A 24,730-nucleotide genomic window follows, 5' to 3' on the forward strand; every position below is an offset into this window, starting at 1 on the left:
CGGGGCCCGGCCGGGGGGATCGCCCCGCTCCGCCCCAGAAATACCCTTCGGCGTCCCGGGTCCATTCTCTTCTGGCATAGGAGTTCACCGGGACGAGCAGAACAAAAGTTTTCGGTGTAAGCACTGCTCGTTATTAGGTGCCGTGTTTTCCTAAAACGATGACTGAATTTTAAATCCTAGATGAAGATGACGTGCATAAGTGCGGCCGCTGCCAGTCGGAGTTCGCCTCCTTGGAAGAATTTGTGCAGCACAAGTTACAAAAGGTCTGCCAGCGAGCTCCAGAAGCTCTTGTTGCTGCATCAGCCGGTCTCCTCAACCAAGAAGTACAAAAGGTGACAGCAGGCTTCTCCTCAAGCTGTGGCTCAAAATAATTAGGATGCAACGGTCTGTTGGGTTGGAGGGGAGAGAACAGAATACATTGTTTTTCAAGGTAATAAAACCTTTCTGCTAAAATGTTATGTTACAGCAGGTCGTTCCTTCTGTCGAGGAGTCGATAACTGTTGCTCATATAGTTGTGGAAGCATCTTCAATAGCAGAGGAAATCGGCAACGCATCAGCTATAGTAGGTGAGCTTCGAGACGCTTGCCTTTATACCCCTGCTGGGTTAGGAATAGTCTACTCGTCCTGTGTCCTTTTCTGTTTGATTTGTGTTGCAGTTGGGTATGTGACACCTCGGTGTTACTGAGCACTGGGACTTGGGACTGAGCGTTACCCCAAAGGTGTGAGAGGGACATCCTTAGGCCAGCTTTGCAATTCTCTCTGCATTAATACAAATTAGATTTAAAACTCTATTCCGGAAATGTCTGGTTTAATATTTATGCTGCAATAATGAGAACTTTGCAAAGACCCACGTTCCATGTTTAAAGTAACTCTTTGTCCGTCCTACTGCATTACATGCTGAAACAGTAAGTTGCCCTAGTTGTGTAAAGCTCTCTTCTGTAAAGAACATAACTGTCTTTGTATCCTTTTCCCAGGTAGTGGGCACATCAAAGAAGTCATTGTTACAGGAGACCACGTTTTTGAAAACCCAAATGGTCACGTTGATGGGGAAGTCACTGAAGAGCAAGGCAACCCTGACGATCAGGAGCAGGATATTTCCACAGAACTGATAAAGGTTAAGCTGCTGGTTAACAAAGAAGGGCGATATGTATGTGAATTATGCCAGAAGACATTTAAAACAGTGAGTATCACTTCTGCTTTGTTTGGGCTAGTGAGTTCTTTAGGCTAGCTGTTAACTAAGATATCTCAAGACTTGATAACAATGTGCTTTTCTGCTGCATGCTGCATTTTCAAAAGAAAAGTTCTAATTGTCGTAGTTTACAGTTGAAATGTAAAATCCTTAATCATTTGGAACATCTTTTAAAGTAAAGTTCTTCCCATAGGCAAGCATCCTCAAAGCTCACATGATCACTCACAGCAGTAGAAAGGACTATGAATGTAAACTCTGTGGAACTTCCTTCAGGACAAAAGGGTCTCTGATTCGACACCATCGACGTCACACTGGTAGGACAGCTCTCCAAAATAAGACTTCCTTGTTGCTGGAGTGTGCTGTGTGTGGTTATCCAGTGTAGCTTCCAGTAGAATTTATTGCTGCTCTCCATCTGCTGAGACTGTGGAGCTCCCCAGTGTTTGTGGTGCTGGGAAGGGAATGCAAGGTTCTGGGATAAGCACAGACTGCTCGCTGTAGACAGCTTGAAAGCCTTCTTCTAGCAGTCTGTTGCACAGAGCTAATGCTGGCCGTGGTTAGTTTAATACTGTTGTTTTGATTCTTGTCATTTCTAGATGAAAGACCTTACAAATGCAAGAAATGTGGGAAAAGCTTCCGGGAATCGGGAGCTTTGACTCGGCACCTGAAATCTCTGACACCTTGCACCGAAAAAATTCGCTTCAACATGAACAAAGAAATAGTAGTCAATAAAGATGATTTGCCAACAGGTCAGTGACACTGTCAATATCTGCCTTGCGTCTGATAAAACCGAGCATGCTCCTGCCACTTGAACTATAAATTCTTTCTCAGTTATGAAAAAAACTTAATGCTGTGGTATTCGGTTTATAAATTTTATACAAGAAAAAGTAATATATAGAGCTAAACAATTAACCTGAAGTGCATGTAGCCACGTGTTGGCTGTGAAGAATGTTTGAGAATCTGGTACAAAGATGGCTTTAGCAGGTGCCTTGTATTCCAATACACATACAGCAAACTGATGAGGGGTGGCGGTACACCAAGTGATTCATTGCGCTGCTTTTCTTGAAGGATCCTGTAGTTCAAACGCAGATACCGTTTCATCAATAGCGAGTGAATCCATCGAGACCTCACCTGTCATTCACCTCGTGACAGATGCAAAAGGCAACGTTCTTCATGAAGTCCACGTACAAATGCAGGAACTTCCTGTTGTAGATGCGAAATCCTTGGACCAAGATGTGAGTGTCATTTCTCTTAAATAACCTTCATGGGTTTTATACAAAGAAGTATTTTGAAGTATTTCACCTCAAAACCAAATTTTTTTAGGTGCTGAGAATAAATCTGTGTTGTGGAAGTAAATGGTTAATTAGCTGCTTTTTCATTTGAGAACATAGAATGCAAGCTCTGCTCTGACCTTTTCTGGCCATCTGCTGCTGCCGAGCAGCATGAGTATAGCATACAGGGGGATGCGTAGGGTTCACCATATGTATTGGATGATATAGAAGGTGAGAGGGTGTTTTTGTTGACCATTCCCTACTACAAGACTCTGGTAGGCGCAAAGGCTCATCATCCCTTGGACTATTTGTTTTCAGACTACAGAGTTCACCTCATCTTCCTCTGCAGTCCAAGATCATTCCCTTGTTGGTCTTTCAAACTTGTATCGCAGCATTAGACACCTTAGAAAGAATGACTGTCGTAGCAACGTTGCTGTAAAAGAAAGAGCTAACTGTGTTATTTGCCGTACCGATTACCAGACTGTTTATTCCTTCAGCAGTCGCATCCTGAGGAGCTGCCGTGCGAGGGGGAAGTGAACAGTGAGAATCTGCTGAGGCAGGCCATGAGGAATTCGGGTATTGTGATAGAGAGAGTCGCTATGGAGGAAATGCAAAAGCCAGATGAGGCCGCTGTAGCTGCTACAGAAGAACTAGAAAATGAAGTGGTGGAAGCAGAAGAGGAGCTGTGTGGGGAACAGTGTGTTGAAGTAGAACAAGCGGAGTCTGTAAGTTTGTATTCCATAAATAGATTAATTTTTTTAATCTTTCTTGCCTGCACTTGGTTGTGGACAGCACTGTTAGCCTCACCACCCTGCACGTCATCCTCAGCGCATATCTCCCTGTGCCTGGGTCTTTGTGCCAATTTTTATAGTTACGTTTTTCATGAATGCTTTTAAGTATAGTGTTAGTGTGCATGCGTGCTGTCTTTCCTGTTAACACTATAAATCTCTTGTCAAACCTGGAGCATTTAATTGGGAATTTGGTTAGCAACACTTACTGTACACAGCAGTATACAAATATTTATGTTTTACCATTTTCTTTCTGATAGACAGATGCAGAAAGAACAAATGGGTACAAAAGTTACATTTGCCCTCACTGTAATGAAGCCTTCAGTGAAGCTACTTCTCTTGAAACGCACATCAAAGGTCATTTAGGTAAAGTTCTACTGCTTATGCTGCTGTCTGAAATGCACTGTGTCTTACTATGATCTTAAGCGTAGTACAGCTTGCTTTCTTTTAGATTCCTTGCCTGTATATGGCCATGAGCTACACAAAATAAATTGATGCTTAACACACAAATATGAAAAAGTTGATTTTGGTTGAGCTCTAGAACAGAGGGTAAAAGAAATTAAAAAAAAAAATAAATCCGTGTTTTGGGGCCTGCACTGCATCCTTGAAACTACAATTTTGTGACAAGGCCAATAAAAAGGTTAGCAAGGCAAGGTTGATAGGCTGGAACTGCTGCTTGAAAAGCACCAATATTTGAGCAGAATTCACTTACGAATAAGACAAAGCCCATACACATAGTTGAATATATAATTTCCCTCCTCTGGGTTAATTTTTTGTAAGACTTTGTTAGAGCATGTGCTAGGTACTTGCTCCTGCTGGTTGTCCTGTACCAACCATGCGTTCTCTCTCTGTCTCTCTAGATTACAAGCCTTTTAAGTGTGAGGAGTGTGGCAAAGAGTTCACAAAGGGCTATCTGCTAAAAAAGCATCAAGAAGTGCACGTGAATGAACGGCGTTTCCGCTGTGGAGAGTGTGGCAAGCTCTACAAGACCATTGCACATGTGAAGGGGCATCGAAGAGTGCATTCCGATGAGCGGCCGTATTCCTGTCCTAAGTGTGGCAAGCGGTACAAGACAAAGGTGTGCCTCCCTCACAACACGCTTGCCTTGAGATTTGCCTTTCCAGACCCAGGGTTTGGGAGAAGTTAGGAGGCTTTGCTCCTGAAAGAACAAATGCCAGCTTGCCTGCCTTTTGTAAGAGTAGAAGCTCCAGAAGGAGCTTTTGTTTCAGTGGGGAAAAGGACAGTCTTAATAAAACCTTCACATTTGTGAAGAAACTGTTCCTTCATGTGTGGAAAAAATTACATAATAATAATACAGACAAGTCTTTATAGTGTCTTACATGAGAAGTCGTCCTCAAAGATGTTGACTTTTACCCTGGAAGCTAAACTACTGCTTGCTTGAGTTTGTCATTCCCTTTAGCTGCTCTTCTCTTGCTTCTCTCTTTGTACAGAATGCCCAGCAAGTTCATTTCCGTACGCATTTAGAGGATAAGCCTTACGTCTGTCAGTACTGCAGTCGAGGCTTTCGGGAGAAGGGCTCACTAGTCCGCCACATCCGCCATCACACGGGGGAAAAGCCTTTTAAGTGTTACAAGTGTGGCCGAGGGTTCGCAGAGCACGGCACTCTCAACAGGCACTTAAAAACCAAAGGTGAGGTGGCAAAGCTTGTCTGCATTGTAGGGGGTGTTGTTCTTGGATTTGGTTTGGACAAGCTGATTTTTGGCTGAATGGTAATGATTTTTCAGAGTGGATCTAATGATCTTTGTCCAAGGCCATTTGTTTGTCTTCATCTCAGTTGCATCACAAGGAGACGCATTATGTTTTTTAATCTACATTAACAAGTATTTCTATTGTGACCTTTCTGACCAAAAATGATGCTGAACAAAGAGCCAGAAAACAACTCTAACATAAAATCTAGATCATCGAAATAAAAACCAATATAACCAAAATACAATTTGCATTAAGAATCTAACTGGAGGGGTGCTGTGGATTCTGCTCCAAACAGTGGCTTAAGTGGTCTCTGCAATGTCGCCACTGCCCTAAGTGGGGAAGACAGACCCTATACTGTACAAGAGTCTACCCCGAACCGTGAAGAGGTTCTGTTCCAAGGCTATTCACAAAGAGGGAGAAAATTAACATTTTTGCAAAGTAATGCCAGAGAGAGCTTGATTTCTGTGTTGGGGAAGAGGTGAGAAAACTGTAAAACTTACATTGTTATGGTTAAACTTGCCAATTATTTTTTTCTGGCATTAACTTTGTACTAATTTGGGGGGTTTAGGAAATCCTGTAAAAACACAAAGTATGGATGTTCTGTGAGGAAAATGTCTTAAGTAGAGTAAGTTCTGACAGCTAATCTTGTTTGATCGGATGAGTTGCACTGAACCTGCTGCTCTTTAGCTCCTAAGCATGGATTTTCCAGCTTCTTCAGGTAGTGATGATAACATACTGAGATTATAAAGGACAATACAAGTTTACTGGAGGAAAAAAAAGTTTCCTAGGTAGATACTGAAGTATCTGCATAAGCAGAGAAGATACACAACTTAAATATACCAAAAATCTTACTGTCTGTTGTTCACACGCAGCTTTTGAAATCCTGTATGGTTCTACGCATATGAATTCAGTTGTGTATTTTTTGAAATTACATTGACATTAATTTTTGAAACTATACTGGACAGTTACTCTGCTCACGGCTCAGTTCTGTTCCCTGGTGGCACGCAGGCCTCTTCTTGGCCATTATTTGGCCTGTCTTGGTGGGATGAGAGCCTGTTGTCTGACTGCTCGTCCCTTGTCAGGGGCATCCTGTTAAAGGGGTCTCGTTTGTGCTGCGTAGTATTTCAGGTACCTGTATTTGAGATGGTTATGAAAAATAATGTTTTCCTGGCATTTTTGGAATACCATTCAGGTGGCTGCCTCCTTGCTTTGAAAGAGGTGGAAGAAGTGATGGTGTCTGAGGAAAGTCAGTCAGCTGACAACTTAGCTGCAACAGTCATTTCTGAAGATCCTCACACTGTTTTGGTAGAGTTTTCTTCAGTGGTGGCGGACACTCAGGAGTACATCATTGAGGTACGAAGTGGGGCAAACAGCCTTCTCATTCTGAACTTAGCACGGTATTTTGTCAGTAAAAACTGCAGTTGTGCATGTTCCTCATCAGGGCTCTGGGGAGAAGTTAAAACAGGATCTAGCCAGTGCTACCCCTGCCTGCATGACCCTAGGAATAAGCAGGATTAATCGTGTTCATAAGGAGAGCACCGGGAGCCTACTTCACTACCCTTCTGAAGTCCTGCATGTAACATAGGCAGGAAAATGAGAATGTACGGAAGACTGACAGTGGTTCATCAGAAGGCTGAGACTGAGAACTTCTGACCATACCAGATTTTATGTCCTCACAAACTTGCTTCAGCTTTCCCTCAGCTTTTATCTACTCTTTTCTCCTATTTCTATTTAGCTCATTTTGTCTGAAATAATCTCTGTTGTATTTAACTGGCTGTGGCTGCCAAAAGCAATGAATTACGCATTTCGCTTTCTCCCCCTTCGTGACAAAGAGCCAGTACTCATCCGTGCAGAATAACACAGTTCATTTATTGAGTCCTTTTAGTGCTGCCATAGTTCTTCTCCAATAGGAGAAAAATTTGCCACTTGGCCGAGTCCTGCTGAGAGAGGATGTTCTCTTTCAGTTATTTGTTAGCACGTTGCATTACTTTTAAGTAGCTCTTGATAATGGGATTTGGAGGGAATTTCAAGGAGTTGTTGTTTTTAGAGTAGCTACTGCATCATGGGGGGAACAGAAAGACTTTTGTACTAGATCTTAGTGTCTTGTATCTTGGTAATAAAAGATAATTTTTTTTTGTAATAATCTAAAAAGGGAATTATATTTTGTCTTTCAAGACTGCTACTGAAGACATGGAGACCAGCGAAGCTACTGAGATAATAGAGGGAACAAGACATGAGGTAAAGCAGCCGCATAAACTATTACTTTGGGGACTTGCTGTAGATGAAGTGAATCACTTTTAGTGTCTGAAAGTCATGCTAAATAAACCCAACTCCAAATAATTAATTTACCTACCTCTGTAGGTTTGCAGACCTTTCTGTATAAAAACATAATACTGGTCACACTGGGTTTGGCTGAGCTCTGTTAACCCCAGATCGTCTCAGTGATGGCAGCTGGAGACGTGCATGGCTTTGTACACGAGAGCACAGCTGCCGGCTGTGGAGAATTGTACACCACCACTTCAGCCTTGGGGAAATGATCCTCTTGAGACATTCCTGAACGCTAGAAATAACGGTTGCTGCAAAGTCAGAGGCTGGCTAGGCTCTTGAATTGCATTCACTCAGTTTAAACGTCTGGGCATTTATTGTTAAGGTTTTTCTATACACAGTAGTTTGACTTTCTGTAGGAAGTACCCTGCTAGTGAAACATCTTCAGTGACACGAAGTGTGACATGTTCTAGGAGTCTGCTTTCCTTGGGGTGATGAGAACTTCAGGGAAAGGCTGGAGAAAATTGGAATTAAATACTGCTTGTTGTATTGTCCTGTTGGTCTTCAGGCTCTGTATATAGTGATGATAACTAACTGTAGTTCTAACAGCATACAATACACGGAGAAATAACGCGGCCTCATTTCTCTTCATGTAGGTCGACAGCCACATTATGAAGGTTGTGCAACAAATAGTAAATCAAGCAAACTCTGGTCACCAGATCATTGTACAGAACGTCACCGTGGCAGAAAACTCTGAAGTAACTACAGATGCTGCGGACACTATCACCATCGCGACGCCCGAAAGCCTCACGGAGCAGGTCGCTATGACGCTGGCTTCCGCCATCGGAGAAGGAGCAGTGCTGACTACGGAGGGTAGCATCGAGACTGAAGAAGCAACGGTGACGATGGTGGCATCTGAGGACATTGAAATAATGGAACATGCAGGAGAGTTTGTGATTGCCTCCCAGGAGGGGGAGGTGGAAGTCCAGACTGTGATTGTATAATGAACAGCATGCAGCTAGTGACAGATATCAATGTAAAGCTTACTATTTTTCTCCAGTTTGGGGAATTTGATCAGTTCTAAGTTTGCCATTATAATTGTTCAGAGAGCAAGGGAGAGAATGCTTTTATAGGTAAGTGGTTGAACAGAATGGTACTGCCCCGAGATTTTTTCTGTTTAAAATGGAAATAACAGTAGTTACAAACCTCTGCATGGTTACACTGTGGAAGTGACAGACATGCCATATTTGACAGTCTCAGTATTTTGTACAGCTGCCTCAAATAAAGGACGATCTCTTGCAAAGTATTTACCTCTGACCACAGGACAGTAGTGTTCTGGTGTTTAAAAAGATTCAGAAAGTGAAGAAAATATGTAGGGTCTCATAGGAGACTACTTAATCATATGCATTTAAAACCAATCAAGAAAACCAAACCTAAGGAGTTCTGGTGTGCATTCACCACCACTCACAAACTTTTCATGCCTTTAACCTCACTACTTTAGTCCTCCTAAGGCATGGTACTGCAGTATTTTTCTTTTATTTTATATCCTGGACAAGTAGCCTTATGTACTGGTTTATGAAAGAACGCATCATTGTACCCTTGCAATGCCAGACAGGCTACTCTGAGAGCTAGTCTGTTGGTGTGTAAAGCCATATTGTATATGATTTTTTTTTTAAACCATATATGTATTTTTAATTGCATATTGTACAGATTTGGCATGTAAATAAATACATTTTTAAAAATAAAGTTATTTAAAGTTCTTACTATATTTTTCTAATTTCTGCTCTGTTATCACTAAAACAGAAGAATTTCTGGAAAGAGAACAGGGCCACGTAACATCGTGCTTAAGAAACCCTCATTGTTGGGTAAGTCAAACACACTCTTTTTCCCAAAATGAGTAGAAACCTCTAAAAGCAGTCAGTACCTGTATGCTTTGGAGTCTTTCAAGTGATCCCTAGTTAGAGGGATTTCAGGTTGCTTGCATAGCTGTAAGTTTACTTTTGTCTTCCATCATTAAGGTAGAGGGTTTTCTTGAGGGACACTGATGCAAAGTGCCTTTCAGTGTTCACCTACAGAATCCCTGTACAGAAGTGGAAGACCATGTCACAGCTGTGCTTTTGAAGTGGCTTGTTCAGTGACTGCAGGTGAGCAGCCCTAGAAACAGCCCCAGTAACTCTAACTTTCCCTGCTGCAAAATGCCCAAAATACAAAGAAATACCTAAGACATGGTTGAGCCTCTCACTGTGAACAGATATATCAAACAATGGAATAAAGATCAGAAATGCCAGAGGATTAAGTATGTAATCTGCTAGGACCTCAGTGGCCAGAGCTCAATATCAAATTTCTGATACCTGTTTCAAGATGCTGAAATTTTGTCCCGAAGTTCACCATTTTCATGACTCTAAGGCTGAAATGGCATCTTATTTTGAAAGAGCTGAAACTAGGTAGCAAAAAGAGACTTATCAGGTAAGAAGGAGTAGCACTTCTAGTACTTTCCTTTCTGAAATTAAGGTGCTCCATACTAGTACAAATTTGCAGCAGAACATGGTTTCTGAAGGCTGAGATTCTGCCAGTAATCATGTAATCATGTTTTTTTTTCAGCTGTATACATTCAACCTATTCTACATCCTTCTAACAGTAACAGATTAGTAATTTGTGAAAAAAAGGTACTCACAGAAAGATGGAAGCTTCCTCAAAGTTCACAGCAGCTCTTTGTTAGCTCTTCCCTTGCAAATGCATACACAAAGACAAAATTCACTTCAGTAAGATGGACCAAACTTGCGTCTCCATACCAGCAAATTCACTACTGCTCACTCTATCAAGGAAAGAAGAGGACTAAGCTTAACCTCAGAGATGTCACCCAGTGAAGTATCTTCAGTAGTGCTCTACTGAGACATTGTTAATCAGAATACTGCTGCAAATAGTAACTCACCACTGAATACAGCCAGCTGGAAAGTTACTATTTTCCTGCAGAGGAAAAAAAAAGTGAATAGTTGACAAATACGTGTATTCAGATGTTTACTGCTTCCACATGTGTGACACTGCTCTACTTCTGTAAAGTCTCCTGCAGGAAGACCTACTTAAGATGTACCAAAGGAACTCAGTTTACCTATTATACAGTGCTATCATGCAGCACACAAGCAGTAATCATCCCCAAAAAGTTTCTTGTGTGTGTGTTCCTTAGCTGAACCCATCTCTAGTACAGCTTGCTACAATACTGCGGTTGTGTCTGAAAAGACTAACAGGCCACTGTCACAACTGGTACGAGTAGTGTTACAAATAAACTTGGAAGAACTTTAGTTTTTTGAAGACTGGTTGGCTTTATAAAAACACAGTTTCCAATTATTTAGTTGAAATAACTAATCTTTTTACAAAAGTTGTTTGGGGCATCAAAGCACAGCGCTGAAATGAAGTCTTACAAAAAGTTTAAAAAGCATATATAGAAAGCAGTATCTTCATGTTTTCTTCTTTCTTTCCAACACTGTAGGAGGCTTAAAGATTTCCTTTAAATTCTTCCAGACTCCTTTAGAATAAATGTTTTTGTAGACATCTCGTCTGTCATGAGGCTGCGATGTTAGATGGTGGGAAGACCCATATCTTCTGGATTTATACCATTCATTGGAAGTTTGGTTGGTTAAGGCCAAGTATAGATTGAAGCAGCAGTACGCGCCCAGTACGAGTGTGAGAAGAATAACAAAACCAAGCATGAAGACAATCCTAGGAAAAGTCAAGAAAAGGTGCTGCAAAGAAAGAAAATAATAACTGAGTTGAAAAGTTGGAGCATTAAATCACATGGAAGTGTGTGACCCCTGCAGCACACCATCTGAAATACACATCCATACGCACACGCAACCGTGCAGCCCCAGAGATAAGGTCACAGCCCTGTCCCCTGTCTGGCTCCACGATGGCCATTCCTGAGTGAATCTTTGAGTACAGCGTAGAGATTTCCAGAAATGTATTTCCTCACAAGCCTTGCTGATAGGCATGTGTATTTTCTACGCCCATCTATCTCTGAACGTTTGTATTTCATATTGGAGTTCTGCTTGTTTGTTTTTAATTAAGAAAATCATCAATGCAGATCACCTGAAAACAAACTGCCAAACGAAGAGGCTACAACCTGGTCCAACATCAGGTTTGCTGACATGGTACAGTTTAAGCAGCTTTTTTCTGAGTTAAATTCCAACACTGAGGAGCGGTAGTGGTACTGCTGAAACACAAGCAAACGTTCCCTGAACAAGATCCCTTTATACGGGTCCAAGGCTGAAACATTTGTTGTCTAGGATGAGGAAAAGATAAAGCATTTGCTACTTATCATCACCTCACTGCCATACTACAGAAAGGGTTGAGGGGATTAAAATGCAAATGACTCAAGTGCTGGAGAGACTCAAAGTCACTCTTTGCTTGTATGTGAGAAAAAATATTAAAGTATCTAAATTCTAGATTAGTAGGGTCCTGCTTTAACATCTCCATGAAAGTATCTCAAGGATTGTTAACTGTTTCCTAAACATTACTACTAGATGGTCATTGGAACATAAAGTCATTCTTTATGAATCAGATCTGCTGAGTGAAAGCAGTCTGGAGACAGAAATACGAAGAATGGGAGAGGTGAATGAAGTGCTATGAGAAAAATCCCACATTTTTAAAGTATTCTGCAATGGCAGTTTTCTAAACTTAATTAAGCCTGTAAGTTCGTAAAAAAACTGCAGTCTGTCCACATTCTGCCTGTGAAAACAGGTGGACTTAAAAGATTCCTGAAAGCAAAGATCGAGATAAAGCTTTTTATAGACTAATAACCCAGACAGCATAAACTTACCTGAACGAGGAAGAGAATCTCAACAGCACGTTCTTGTCCTTGGTCATCAATGTAACTTCCATGCATCATATTTGACAGCAGCACCACTTGGATGAGAAACGCTGCTGTGATGATTGCAATGGTTGCAGCCATGGCGGTCAGTGTGAAAAGGTAAAGGAAGAAATGCTTTGCATTGAAGGCACCAATGCAGTTGTTGACCCACACACAGTGGTGATCAAAACGCTGTACACACATATTGCAAAAACCTGATGAGAAGCAAGTGATGAGACAGTTATTTGTTTTTTTAAGTAATCAATTTGATTTCTACACAGTTTAGGATCAGAAAAAAAATATGAGAATTACAGTCATGATTTAGCTGATGATAGCTTTTAAAGCAAATACATTAATTTCAATTGCATAACCTAAAACCCCCCAATACTAAAACCAAAGATGTGTATCTCATTTCCTTTCTCTTTCACCAAGACTGCAGCTCAAAGACTTTTGTTTCTCTGACAGTACTGCCTAGCAAAGCATATGAAAGGTAAAGATTGTAGATTCCTGCTTTATGTTAGATGATAACAGCAAATTCTGCAAGAGAAATACAAAATCCTGAACTCAGGTCTTGAAAGGTGATAAATTTTTCATTTAACTTCTAGATGCTCAAAAGCTTGCCTGTTCCTGACCCAAAATGACACTCTTGGCACTAGTAATTTCTGCGAGAAGAAACAGCAGCAGAACAGTTCTATGGATGGGCAAAGGGCTGCTGTGATCTGGGACCCCAGTAAAACAAACACAATCCTGTGTACATCAAGCTGGGTAACAGAACAAAGGTAGTGTGAACTGCAGTTTTTGATGGAGAATTAATTTGGGAAAGTATTACTGTTATGCTTATCAAGGAAGTTAAGATTCTTACTGCAATGTTTTGATCTGGCTGGCTTCTCCATGTTGCATGTAGGACAGACGATGCCTTTCTGAAATAATACACCATCATATGCATAAATCTTAACCAATGATGCATGATTTGATTTTGTTATTATACCTGTGAAAGAAACAAGAAAAATTTTAGAAGTAATGGTGTTTGTAACATTTTTTAGGTTCCGTTTTCAAACGGCTGCAGCTCACAATCAGCACGAGCTTACCAGGATTGGCCCGGGAGCAGAGAATGAAGCAGCCCATGTTCCCAGCCAGCAGCAGGTAAGGCAGCAGCAGGAGGAGGATGTGGAACTGCAGCTCCCAGCAGTAAACAAACACTTCCCATGTGTATTCCCCATACACTGCAGCCTGCAAGGCTATGTGCAGGACAACAAACAAACAGCTTCTGTAACAGAAAGGGGGCAGTCTATTTAATACTCAGCATCCCCATTAACAGGTCAAGTACACTCAGAGGTGATCAGCAAAGACTTTCCAAATGCAAGGAGACACCTCTTTTAGGTTTTCAGGCCAGCGCGGATTGCATATTAATAGTGTTTTCTCCATCCAGTGGCTTCTCCTTCTCTTCTTTCCATATACACTCCTTTAAATAAGCCAGCTAAATTCACTTCCATTATTGTCATGTCCTTGGGATTTTTTTTTCCAACAGTAGAGTCAAGTACAAAGCACCATTGGTGCTGACAAAATATGCCACAGCAATAGGCCACAAAACATTCTGCTAGCAGACATTTGCTGTGTGCTGCTCTGACAGCAAAGAAAACACCTATAAAAGGTAATCTTAAAAAGACTGTAATAATATAAGCAGCTGTTATGAAATAAGCGTGGCAGGAGGTTAGCAATGGTGAACACTAGTTTCAACCTCTCAGCAGATCTACAGCTTCTTTGAGGCAAGTTGCACAACCGTTTGGCATGCAGGTTTGTTTGGGATGCATCATACTGAGCAACAACTTTCAGCAGCCTGGCAAACAGATGCTCAGAAAAGCCATGCATTAGGAGAGCAATGTTCACTTATTACAGTTCTCTGCATCAGACATCAGTTTGCTGGACTTTTGAGTTTTAATTAACTAATGTTTATTTTACTATAGCGGGAAGTCATTTGCAGACAAGTTCTCCTCTACCGCTGTCTCCTACACCATTTCTGTGTGCAATCCAGCAGGATCCTGCAGAGTCTCCTCTCAGCTGCAGGAAGATACCCTTGAGTGCTGTGCCTCACTGGACTTCTGCATGAACTGAAAAACCTCTTGCCTGAATGAGGTGACGCAGTCAAAGGGTGTGCGTGGAGGATCAAAGTACCTCCAGCGCACAGCATAATCTAGCAATGACAGCTACCCCAGCTCATCAGATAATTGCTCTGTTGCTGACTGCATAATTGACAGTGTAACCACTCTCTCTTGGGCTGTGTTAACTTAACAGGAGAGAATCTGCACAGCAGGCAACGAAACAACTGCAGCACGCATTCAACAGCTGTAGATGTTACGCCCTTGACACGTCTGTCATATTGGAGTTGCTTCCCCCAGGGGAAAGGTATTTAAATCGTTCCTGAAGCAAATCCTAAAGCACCAAAGTTTACAGGAAACTACAAAATTCACCTTCATACAGCAGGCTGCACATTGGCAGCTGTGCAGCTTCCCCTTGAGCCACCTGGACATCCAAGCTGCTGGACTAAGACTAATGGGATTTGAGGGAGAGGATGGGCATTGCTAGCTCTGCCTAAACTCATTCAGCAGCTGCCAGAGAGTCTGTTGTAATTCTCTCATGGATGCAGTCTCCACCAGTGTGACCAACATCTGTTACACTGGAAGCTACTGAGCCATATTATCTTTATTTGTCAATATGTTCAAATATTTCAGGGTACCATCTTCTCAACAATAAGCAAGGAACAGAAAGACAGCAGTGTGGCAAACCTTAAAGGGAATCTGTAATCCTCAACAAGAACCCCTAACAAAGAGAGAGTATCTGGGATAATACTGAAAGGTCTGATTGTGGCAGGAGGTCGCCAATAGTGGCCATACATACTAGTAAAAAATAATCTCAAAAGCATAAACCAAAAGTGTAATACCTTGTGTGGAAGAGCCTGTGAAGTGCCCTCTGTGTCACTCCCTGGAGCTGTGTGGGGATTACAAATGACAATACCTGAAGCAAATGAAAACATTGTGTTATCTGAATTGCACATCGCTTCTGCCTTGTGGAACGTTCAAACAAAAACAGGAGTCACCTAATCCTTCAGTTATATATCATTGTAGCTATATCACTGGGGAGGAAGCTCATTTTCAGGGGCATTTGAGCTCTTCAGAATAAAGGCAGGCACGTTGCAGCAGTTTTCAAAATGGGAGCGAGGTCCCATATTCTCGGGAGCCCAGTAGGCACAAACAAATGTATCTGGGTTAATGTGTGAAAGTTATAAGAAGCTTATATCGGGTTATAGACTGGGTAACTGGTTAAGCAGGGGATAGAACTGAGCAATTTCCGAACTACAATATGCTTCATCAGGACATCTGACAGATGCAAGCAAAGATAAGCAAAGGGATAAAGCCTGCTATCCTCCACAAAAAGAAAAAACAAACCAACCAAACAACAAACCAACCAAACAACAAACCAACCCCCCCACCCCAGTTTCTTCAACTACAGCTATGATCCAGTCTGATAACTCCATGTCTATCTAATTGCCGTTTCAAAAGCACCTAGATACAATGAAGAAGAAAACTGCCTGTCTTCATTCAGATAAGTCCTCAGCAATAGTCTGTGACTGCGGAATTGTTTGACTCTGCTGTTCAGAAGATGACAGATCTCTATAGCAACACGCTGCTCCATCAGTGGTGGAGGAATTAGAGCAACTGAGCCTATTTCTAGCTGACATGGAAAGAAAATATGCAGTGAGAGCTTCTTGTCTCAGATGTGAAAGACCAGAAGGCAAAAAGCATATGTAGAGTCGAGAAGATGTTAAATATTTTTCTTTTAACTGGTATGCCTCATATCAGCAGTTCAAGTGACAAGTCTTTTTTAAGAGAGACTGTGTACTGCAATAGGAAACACAATAGACAACTAGACAGAAAAGCAACCTGCATGCAACTGCAAAATTCAAATTTAAATTACCTGTATGTGTGTTAGTACAGTCTAACATTACATTCAACATCCTTTATTCCCCTACATACACTACAGCAATCCCCTATATTTCAGCCATTCCTTACACCAAAGCAAAAGGCTCTTATAAATACAACTTGTGCTTGAACTGATGATGAAAGTAGGAGAGATTGAGAAGACCTGTACAGTGAATACAACCACACAAAACGGACCCGCTGGCAGCAAGGAAAACTGACTGGGGGTGGAAGCTGACTCGCCACACAGCTAGAAACAGCTGTGCCCTGTGCAAGTTAATTATCTCATGCTGCTCACAATGAATACTTTAAAAGATCTTAAAGGACTACAGTCAAACAATTTCAAGCCTCCAGGCTTATATGCTTCATTAATTACAGTCAGAAATGAATTTAAAATACAGTGTCTAGAGAAACTATTTAGGATTACCTATATTTATTGCATGCATACAAGTATCGATTACATTTCTCTAGACAGTGACTTTATATCACAGATGTATTTTAATTGCTGATTGTTACACATGTTTCACAGAAGCAGCTGTTAAGGAATGTGGGAAAATACTAAATTTCTCTGCACAGTGATTTGTGTGTCTATAAAGCAAAATAAAAAAGGAAGTATAATACCAGTAATAAAAATCAAAGTCTGTTTAGACTTGTGTAAACAGCATTAAATATTATTTACAATTTAAATAATTCTCTTATCCTTTCCACCTTTATTTCTTCTTCATTCAGACACAGCCAAATAGACAGAAAAATAAACTACTGCCTTTCCAATTCATTCTCTGTTTTTACAATAAAATACCAATTCTTAATCCTCTTTTAAAGCTCTTAATTCCTCCCTCTTTCTTAGGAAGCAACAGCCTGCAGCATTAATATAGACTCACATTAAAGACATTTCCCTAAAATATTTGCTACCAGTTACATTTCTCTCCCTATTTTAATCCTCAAACCTCCCCCCACCTTCTTCCTCTTAATGACAGCAGCAAATACCATAAAATAGCAAATACTTGGGGCCTCATTATTATTTAATTTCTCAAAACTGACATGCTGCAGTGCCGCTTATCAATGTACTTTTAGCATTTAGCTCCATCCTTACTTACTACTACTGTGGTGACTGCAGCTGGCCAGACTGGCACATGCAGGAACAGGAGCTGTAAGATGCAAATGGTTTTTTACTACCTGCTTGGGCAGGATTTCATCAGCTGAAATGAAGAGTAGTTCTATTTTCAATCCCAATTAGCACTTACTCGAGAGCAATTGTCAAAATAGGATGAAATATACCATATCATGACCCTAACCATGTATACTAGCATTTTTTATGAAGGAGAAAATCAGCAGTTACACTAATTTTAGCACAATGAACTAGGGCAGACCACCAGAACAGGGGCTGATCATCACTCTGAATGCTCAGCTCTTTACCTGGCTTGCACCGTTCACACTTCTCACGAGGAAACTCTCCTTCCTTCCTGAGCAGATGCAGAGTAGAGCAAAAGTAGTGAGAACAAAACACAAATAAATCAAGAAGAGTGTCAGAAAGTCCATCCCGAGCCCTGCAATGCAACAGAAGCAGCTTATTAGTGCCCCTTGGTGCCAGCTCTCTGCAGCAGTGCCTGGGCCTAGCCATACTTCATGCCCTTTAGTGCACCGTCAAAACACAGGAATCCTAGAATCGTCTAGGTTGGAAGGGACTTTTCAGATCATCGAGTCCAACCATTAACCTAACACTGCCAAAACCAACACTAAACCACGTCCCTCAGCACCACGTCTACCCGTCTTTACAACACCTCCAGGGATGGTGATTCAACCGCTTCCCTGGGCAGCCTGTTCCCATGTTTGATAACCCTTTCGGTGAAGAAATTTTCCCTAATATCCATCCTAAACCTCCCCTGGTGCAACTTGAGGCCGTTTCCTCTTCTCCTATCGCCTGTTACCTGGGAGAAGAGACCGACCCCCCCCCACTACACCCTCCTTTCAGGTAGTTGTAGAGAGCAGTAAGGTCTCCCCTTGGCCTCTTGTGTCTTTCTTGTAGTGAGGGGGCCCAAACTGTTGGTGTAATTCAGCGTGTAGGACATATATAAAGTGTGGAAAACGCCTAAACTTTCACAACATCTCCTGGATGTTAGTGTCTCATGCTGCACAAGGATTAATATCAACCTTTGTTGTCCTGCATAGCTGAAACCTGTTATTTATGGGTTCATATATAGGGTAAATATGAAAAAAAGTCTATTGGATTTCTCCTTTCCCCCATTCTTATTTCATCACAGAAGGGAACAATTCTGTTGTCTGCCCAGATTTTGGTAAGTATTGTACTGTAGCATATTTAAAAAAAAACCCACAACAAAACAAATAAAAAACCCCTCTCTATATATTTTGCTTGTGTGCTTCCAACATTAGCATTGTGCTGCAATTTTTCAAAGCTGGAAAACATGAGAGGATTTTGTCAGCATTTCACCATGACACTTGTTTCACATAGAAAGCCAGAGGGCAAAACAAAGTGGTTTCTTTTGGTCCATGTAATCTTTTTAGAAAGCAGTGGTAGCCCTGGTCGGCGGTGTCGGGACGGGGCCGCCGTTGGGCCACACACCGGGAGGCGGCTCCGAACCGAGCCAGAAATCGGCCGGTGCCGCCTGAAGGCGCTGAGGCTGTTGGGGAGAGCCGTTCGTTCTGGCCGCCTTCCTCCCTCCCTCCGCAGCAGAACATGAAGGTTAAAGCAGTAGAAATAAAAGTGAAATAGTTTTTATAAAATCCCGGAGATGTGTGTAGAGTTCTTACAGTCCCGGTGAGCTCATTACCCTCTGAGTTGAGTGCAGTTGATGCGCTTTGTCTTCTATTTGCAGAGGTTCTGTGTGGCACTGCCAGCTGGCCTGGTGCGTCCCGTGTCATTTCATAGGAACCCGCAAAAACTTAAGATTTGTTGCCTTCAGTGAAATCTCCTCTAAAGCAAAAATCCTTTTGTCATCTACCACAGCTCTGAGCGTTATCTTCCCTTTTAATAGGGCGCCTCCTCTCACACCATCGTGTCCCACGTGCTGTAGGAAGTCAGGGTGAGTTTGCTCGAGTTCCTGCAGGGATCTCATCTAGGACCGGGCTGAGGTGGGCTAAAGCTGCGGGAGACAAAGGTCCTGCGCTGGTTCCTTACGCGGTGGCTGTCAACTGAAACCGTCCCCGCAGCCGGCACAGTCCGTGCTCTCCAGAGCACCGCTAATGAGCGGCCGATTGGGTTACGGTGCCTGGGTAGAATTTGCCATAGAAACTCAGCTGGTTGCTGCTGCCGGGTAATTGATCCAAAAGCTTCAAAGCTGCGGTGATGATTTTGCCAGCTCTGGGTCCCAGTCTGCTGCTGGCTGGATCTCGGGCACGACAGGTAAGCCCTTCGAGGGGTGTTTGGGTTGCTTTGACACAGAGAGGAAATTAATTGGCTTGGTCAGGAGGCACGGCGGCAGGAGATGAGGTTGGGTTTCAGGAAGAGGATCTTTTTTCTCCTGGTAAGTTCTCGGCCCGCAACGCACCAAACCAGAACCTGAGAGAGAGAAATGCAGCCAAAATATTGCCAGGGCACAGCTATCCTAGAGTGCAGCCCGAGGCACTTTGCTCCTCATAGAGGATGTTGTGAAAATGCCATTTTTTCCCTTCCTACTGATAACAGCAAAATTTGTGGACTGCTCCAGGTACAGCTGTAGGTTTGTTTGGGACATTGGATGTAACCTGGCAAGTTTGGCAGCACAGAAGGGTGTCCTGATTTGAGCGAAACAGGACTAATTTATCATCTTCTAATGCTTAGGAAAACTGCACTTTTAGAAGACTCTAGTGACTGAATTTGTGAAAATATTTTCTTTATAACCAGCTATGGTATGTGGGTTTCAAGATCTCAGTGATTTTGAGTTAGCCAGGTGCAGGGATGAGAAGGAGCAAGCAGGACCTGGGCACTTGACCCAAGCTGCCCAACAGGATTATTTCACACCATGAACGTCACATTCAGTATAAATTAGAAAGTTTGCTGTGAAGTTTTCTCTCCCTTGACGGCTGTGATCCTGAGAACTTCTTGCCCCAGTGGTGGACCCCTGAGTGCTTCCCTTCTTCCTGAAGTCGTAGAGCTCCCAGTGTCCGACATTTCCTGTCTCCTCCTGGGAGTGCACAGCTTCTACTGATAGAATGGGCTGAGTATAATCCTTCTATATTTTAGATTGGCATCATGATCAATATTGGTTATTTAGTGTTATTAATGTTAGTTATCTAGTCTTATTCTATTAAATCTGTTTATCTTTCAACCCTTTCGTTGGTTTGTTTTTCCCCAATTCCCCTTCCCGGGTGGAGAGGGGTCATTGGGTGATAGAATAATTGTCTAAATGGTGATAAATTGTTGTGGGTTTCTCAAACCGTAACGAAGGGGCCCTGGGACCGGGCGCTGGCAGCAGCGTGGGCGTGAGGTGGTTTATTTATCTGGGGGCAGACAGGCAGGGTTTGTGCCCTGCACGCAGCGTGGAGCTGCGGGGGCGCCCGCCCGGAGCTGCAGCCAGTGCCGCGGAGCAGGACCCAGCAGCAGCACCGGCACGGAGCTCCATCCACCCTCAGTGACCTCACAGGCTGCACTCAAGGACAAACCAGCCAGCAAATAGTTTAATAGGAGGTTGAGTCTAAGAGAAATGGAGCTGATTCAATCCAAGTACTGTGCAAATGAGTGAAAAGTCTTGTCTGATCAAAATCTGGCAGAAGATCTTCAAGGAAACAATCTTTTCATTAGCTTGGAATCCCGTAACTAATTTGTTGCAGGGATTAAAATTCACTGTCAGTGTTTTAAAGTACTCAAGTCACTTAAAAATGGAGGGAAAAGAAGCAATTATTTCACTTGCTCAAACAAACAAACAAACAAAAAAATACCCCTTGCAGTTTTTTTGTCTGCCTGTTCGGGCAGGGAATAGCGAAGAAGATCCCCTGGTGTTTTCTAGGAAGGCGTGTGCATTTCTGTGTCGACACGGGAGGGCAGTGCACGCTCCCCGCGACGTGCACCCACAGACCTCAGCTGCTGAGGAGGAGATTTGTGTTTGTGCAGAACCTATGAGAAAGGAGCCATGTCCCATCTCTAGCAGAGCATCACCCACACCAGAGCTGGAGAGGACAGGAGGAGGAGGGGGGGTCTCAAGCCCCTTGCATCGGTGACATGTATGAACATGAAGGGCACGAGCAAGAGGAAGAACTTTCACTACATCGTGCAGTGAAGGTTGGGCAGAGCTGGTTCCTGCAGCTCTCCTTCGTAAGGCTTTACCCGATCCCATGTTATGTCTCCCAGGTTTTCTGGGGAGGTTGTTTCCCACCCAGCCCAACGCTGCCGACAGCTCAGCCCGCGCCGGTACCAAGGGAAGACCGGATTGCTCTGTGGTCCGTGATGGGATGCAGACAGGCCCTCCTGCTGGTGCCACAGCAGGACATGTAATACCCTAAAACCTCTTAGCGTGCTAAGCCCTGGGATCTCTAAGTGCTGAGAAAGCAGAGGAGAAAATCAGAAATAGCAGCTTAACGAACAGTCGGTTGCAGCGTGGGGGTCTCTGCTGCAAAACGCTCTCAGCCGCTCCCCGCTGCGAGGACCCCCGCTCCCCCACACGGAGCAGCCTGGCCGGGGAGAGCTCTCCTGGCGAGCCCTGCAGAAGTTGGTCCAGGTTCCTAAATCTCTGCAGCAAACCACGCAATTGTTTGGCAGAAGCGTACTCCCAAAATCTCTGGTTTCCCACCCAAATCGCCGTTGGTGGGGCCAGCGAGGTCTCAGCGCACCCAGCTGCTGTTTGGGAGCAGCGACAGCACGCTGTGTCTCTGCTGCTGCTTCGCGAAGCGCCACCTCTTTGTGGTTGCCTGTGGGGATAAAGGATTTCCCTCCACGGGTGCTAATCTGTTTTACCTCCAGCTCCTAATTCCCCCCCAGATCTACGGGCTCAGGTCAGCACCAGACTCAGCCAGGACCAGCACGGCAATTAGTCTGTCCGTGCTTCTCTTAATAAATAAAGTTAATTAGGAAAGGAAAAGGCAAGACAGACCTTTCTGCGTGCCTGGCGCTGACTCAGGGCGGCTGGAAAGGTGCAGGGCTCAAGTAAGACACCTAGGAAGGGGCAGCCACCCCCTGCCCGAGGGGCTGCCCCAGCTCTGCCCCAGCGCCACGGCACAGCAGCCGTTTTGCCCATCCCTGGACCGGCGTTACAGGCAAGAGCTGTGCCCCCAGTGCCCCGGGGGCTGTGGCGAGGACGCGGGAACCAGGGAGATGCCCCCAGGAGCCTGGCGGGTAGGTGGGACGCGCTTCCAGGGGCGATGGAGGAGAACCGAGAAAGCTTCGACCCCATAGCGGGACAAACCTGCCCCCCGTGAGAGCCCGCCAGGCTCGTTTGGATGGCCGCAGACTTCTGTAAGTGCTTGAGCTGTGGGGTGTAGAGGTGGAAGGGGGTGATGCAGCTCCCCGCAGCAAGGCGATGGTCGCTGCTCTGCCCAGCTTTGCCGTGGAGCTCAGCCCAGAGCGGCGGTGCTGGGGCCGACCCGGTGCTTATTGGGCTCTTGCTGGAGCCTTCAAAGCCTGTGCTCCGCAGCCCCAGGGGTGCCCTGGTGTTCGCTCGCTGATGGATTTCATCCTGCTGTTGCCAGACTTGTCCCTGTGCTTCACCCTCTACAATTCCCCGCCGGTCCTTGACATCTGTACCCGTTAACATGGGCAACAGCTTGGTTACCTCTTTATATAATAGCAATAGTAATAATCCCTGATTTTTATGTAGTATTTTAATCAGCGCTGCTGTACAAAGGAGGACAAGATTATTACACTTAGAATGTTCGTGACAGCATATTGCTTGGTCCTTTTTAATATTTCCTTATGAAGACGGCACTTCTAGTGCCCTCTGTAATACAGCCTTGAGTAGCTGTTTGCAACAGCAGGGCAGGCTCAGGTTATTAATACAGATTTCTGCGGTAATGCCATGTTCCCTGCCCATCCTCACGATTCTGCTCTCAGAGGAAGCTGGTCCGTATTATCTGTGCTGAAAATGGACATGAGAAGAGTTCCTTTCATCTCCCTGGCCTATAATAGGGTATTAAAGAATGTTTTCAGTGCTACTGAATTTTGACCAAGATTTCCCAGGTCTCCAAGGAGCAGAAGAAATGTCTTTCGGTCATTCAGATCAGAACCAAGCCGCTCCGACAGCGGTGAGGTGGAGGTGTGAAGGGATGCCTTTGCCGTGCTGGCAGGAGCATGGACTGGAGTGAACTGGGACCCTCTGGACTGCCCAGGTTGGGGGAGGGAGCAGCCGCTTGGGGACACACACCATCTGTGCCCGTGTACCCGCGCTTGAGACTTTTTGATCTGAAGATCACAAAACTCACGGTGCATTTGTGAGGATGTTTTTTTTGAGCCATTTTGTGTCCTTGTAGTCTCTGTAAGATAATTTGCCCAGGTAACACAGTCTGCGTTTCATTTTTGTAAATGGGTAATGTGTGTTAAGTAGCACAGATGGAATAAACATGGGAGTAAAGAGCATCTTCACAGACAGCTAAGATCAAATGAAGAGAAAATCTACATGCGAATTAATTTAGCAAATGACAGCAGACAATGCGGGCGCTTACACATCAGCGGCGTCGAAAGGGCATCCGAGGGAGCTGCAGAGATCAGCTGGTCTGGTTTACCTTGGGCAAAGATGACTTCTGCAGATGTTTAGGGCTGATGTGCCCGATTTCTCCTTGAGCATCCATGGAGCCGGTCCTAACCCTTCAAATCAACTACAAACAAGTCCTTTTGAAAATCCTCATCTTTGTATTTCAGGATGCTGTGATCTGGTTAATACTACACACAGGACAAGGAGGGCACAAAGAAATACTCCCAGGAGGGCTGAGAGGATCTGGCAAATTCTAATGAATTTGCAGTAATTTTGCAGTTGCACAGTGCTAAAATGCTGAATATTGAGAAGAGTTAGATAAAATAAGGCTGTCTTAAGTCATTGGATGATCTGTTCCTTAACGTGACAAGCCAGGGAAATGAAAGAATAATTTTGCTAGGCAAATAAATACAAGCAGGTGCCTAAATGCACCTCCCTGGGAGGGGAGGGTTAGGTAGGTGCCACCAATGGGCAAGACAAGGGATGTGCGAGGCCACGGCCCAGGTGGCAAGTGTAGCCCTTACCTTTCTAGCCAAAGCAGCTTCCTCACTGCTAATGGTGCTGGCACTGTCAGCAACCTGATGATAAAAGAATAAAAGCTATTTTTCATGGAAATATAGAGGAAAAGTGTCACTTTTGGGGCATGTCTTCCCACGGTGGGTGAGCACAGCACAAACTAGAGCCCCCACGCCCAACAGGATCCATGTGGTATCTACAGAGCTATCGTTAAGGATGGAAAACACACCACAACTCCTATTTTTTCCCCTTTCTTTTCCAGTTGCAGCTATGCCGGCGACCAACCAGGGCTGGCCTGAGTCCTTTGGGTTCAAGATAAGCGGGACCGGTCCATGCTACATCCTCTGGGTGCAGGAGGGCAGCAGCGCAGCGGTGGCGGGGCTGCGGCCGGGCGATGAGGTGTTGGAGATCGAGGGGCAGCCCGTCTCCTCCCTGGGCTGCGAGGCACTGCTCGGGCTGGCCAGGCGCTGCAGCAACGTGCCCCCCAGCATTGGGGTAGTCTCCCGCCTACAGCACGCCAACATACCTCCCAGTCCCCAGGGATGCTTCGGCTTCGAGCTG

At 44.0% G+C, this 24,730-nt stretch overlaps 3 protein-coding genes across 3 annotated transcripts in view; 2 read left to right on the plus strand and 1 right to left on the minus strand.

Moving 5' to 3' along the window:
* E4F1 (E4F transcription factor 1) overlaps window positions 1–8,966 on the plus strand; it is a 10,812-nt gene extending 1,846 nt beyond the window's left edge. Inside the window, exons 2-14 of the mRNA XM_009895065.1 lie at window positions 181–332; window positions 470–566; window positions 975–1,180; window positions 1,383–1,503; window positions 1,783–1,935; window positions 2,255–2,421; window positions 2,955–3,182; window positions 3,506–3,611; window positions 4,106–4,323; window positions 4,697–4,895; window positions 6,148–6,308; window positions 7,131–7,193; window positions 7,877–8,966. Coding sequence (XP_009893367.1) covers window positions 181–332; window positions 470–566; window positions 975–1,180; window positions 1,383–1,503; window positions 1,783–1,935; window positions 2,255–2,421; window positions 2,955–3,182; window positions 3,506–3,611; window positions 4,106–4,323; window positions 4,697–4,895; window positions 6,148–6,308; window positions 7,131–7,193; window positions 7,877–8,224 — 2,219 coding nt within the window. The 3' untranslated portion in view covers window positions 8,225–8,966. The remainder of the gene's footprint in view (window positions 1–180; window positions 333–469; window positions 567–974; window positions 1,181–1,382; window positions 1,504–1,782; window positions 1,936–2,254; window positions 2,422–2,954; window positions 3,183–3,505; window positions 3,612–4,105; window positions 4,324–4,696; window positions 4,896–6,147; window positions 6,309–7,130; window positions 7,194–7,876) is intronic.
* A 1,709-nt stretch (window positions 8,967–10,675) lies between these two features.
* On the minus strand, window positions 10,676–17,576 carry ZDHHC4 (zinc finger, DHHC-type containing 4). Its single transcript, XM_009894722.1, has 6 exons — window positions 17,454–17,576; window positions 15,002–15,075; window positions 13,152–13,330; window positions 12,926–13,051; window positions 12,034–12,278; window positions 10,676–10,960 (listed from the first exon to the last, which is right to left on the minus strand). Exons 1-6 carry the CDS (start codon window positions 17,574–17,576, stop codon window positions 10,676–10,678), a joined length of 1,032 nt encoding a protein of 343 aa, XP_009893024.1.
* Window positions 17,577–24,439: 6,863 nt separating this feature from the next.
* Window positions 24,440–24,730, plus strand: part of GRID2IP (glutamate receptor, ionotropic, delta 2 (Grid2) interacting protein) — a 39,147-nt gene continuing 38,856 nt past the window's right edge. Inside the window, 2 exon segments of the mRNA XM_009895077.1 lie at window positions 24,440–24,719; window positions 24,722–24,730. The exon segment at window positions 24,722–24,730 is cut by the window's right edge and continues 146 nt beyond it. Coding sequence (XP_009893379.1) covers window positions 24,440–24,719; window positions 24,722–24,730 — 289 coding nt within the window.

This window comes from Charadrius vociferus, unplaced genomic scaffold (genome assembly GCF_000708025.1).
Source record: "Charadrius vociferus isolate BGI_N301 unplaced genomic scaffold, ASM70802v2 scaffold600, whole genome shotgun sequence".
Lineage (NCBI taxonomy): Eukaryota > Metazoa > Chordata > Aves > Charadriiformes > Charadriidae > Charadrius > Charadrius vociferus.

What these genes read in the sequence shown, in the direction of transcription:
- ZDHHC4 (XM_009894722.1), bottom strand. Translation starts at nt 17,576, where the DNA reads ATGGACTTTCTGACACTCTTCTTGATTTATTTGTGTTTTGTTCTCACT. An exon ending in GTGTGAACGGTGCAAGCCAG is followed by an intron (nt 15,076 to 17,453) that starts GTAAAGAGCTGA and finishes CATTTGCTTCAG; the next exon opens with GTATTGTCATTTGTAATCCC. An exon ending in AGCCAGATCAAAACATTGCA is followed by an intron (nt 12,279 to 12,925) that starts GTAAGAATCTTA and finishes GCTTCTCATCAG; the next exon opens with GTTTTTGCAATATGTGTGTA.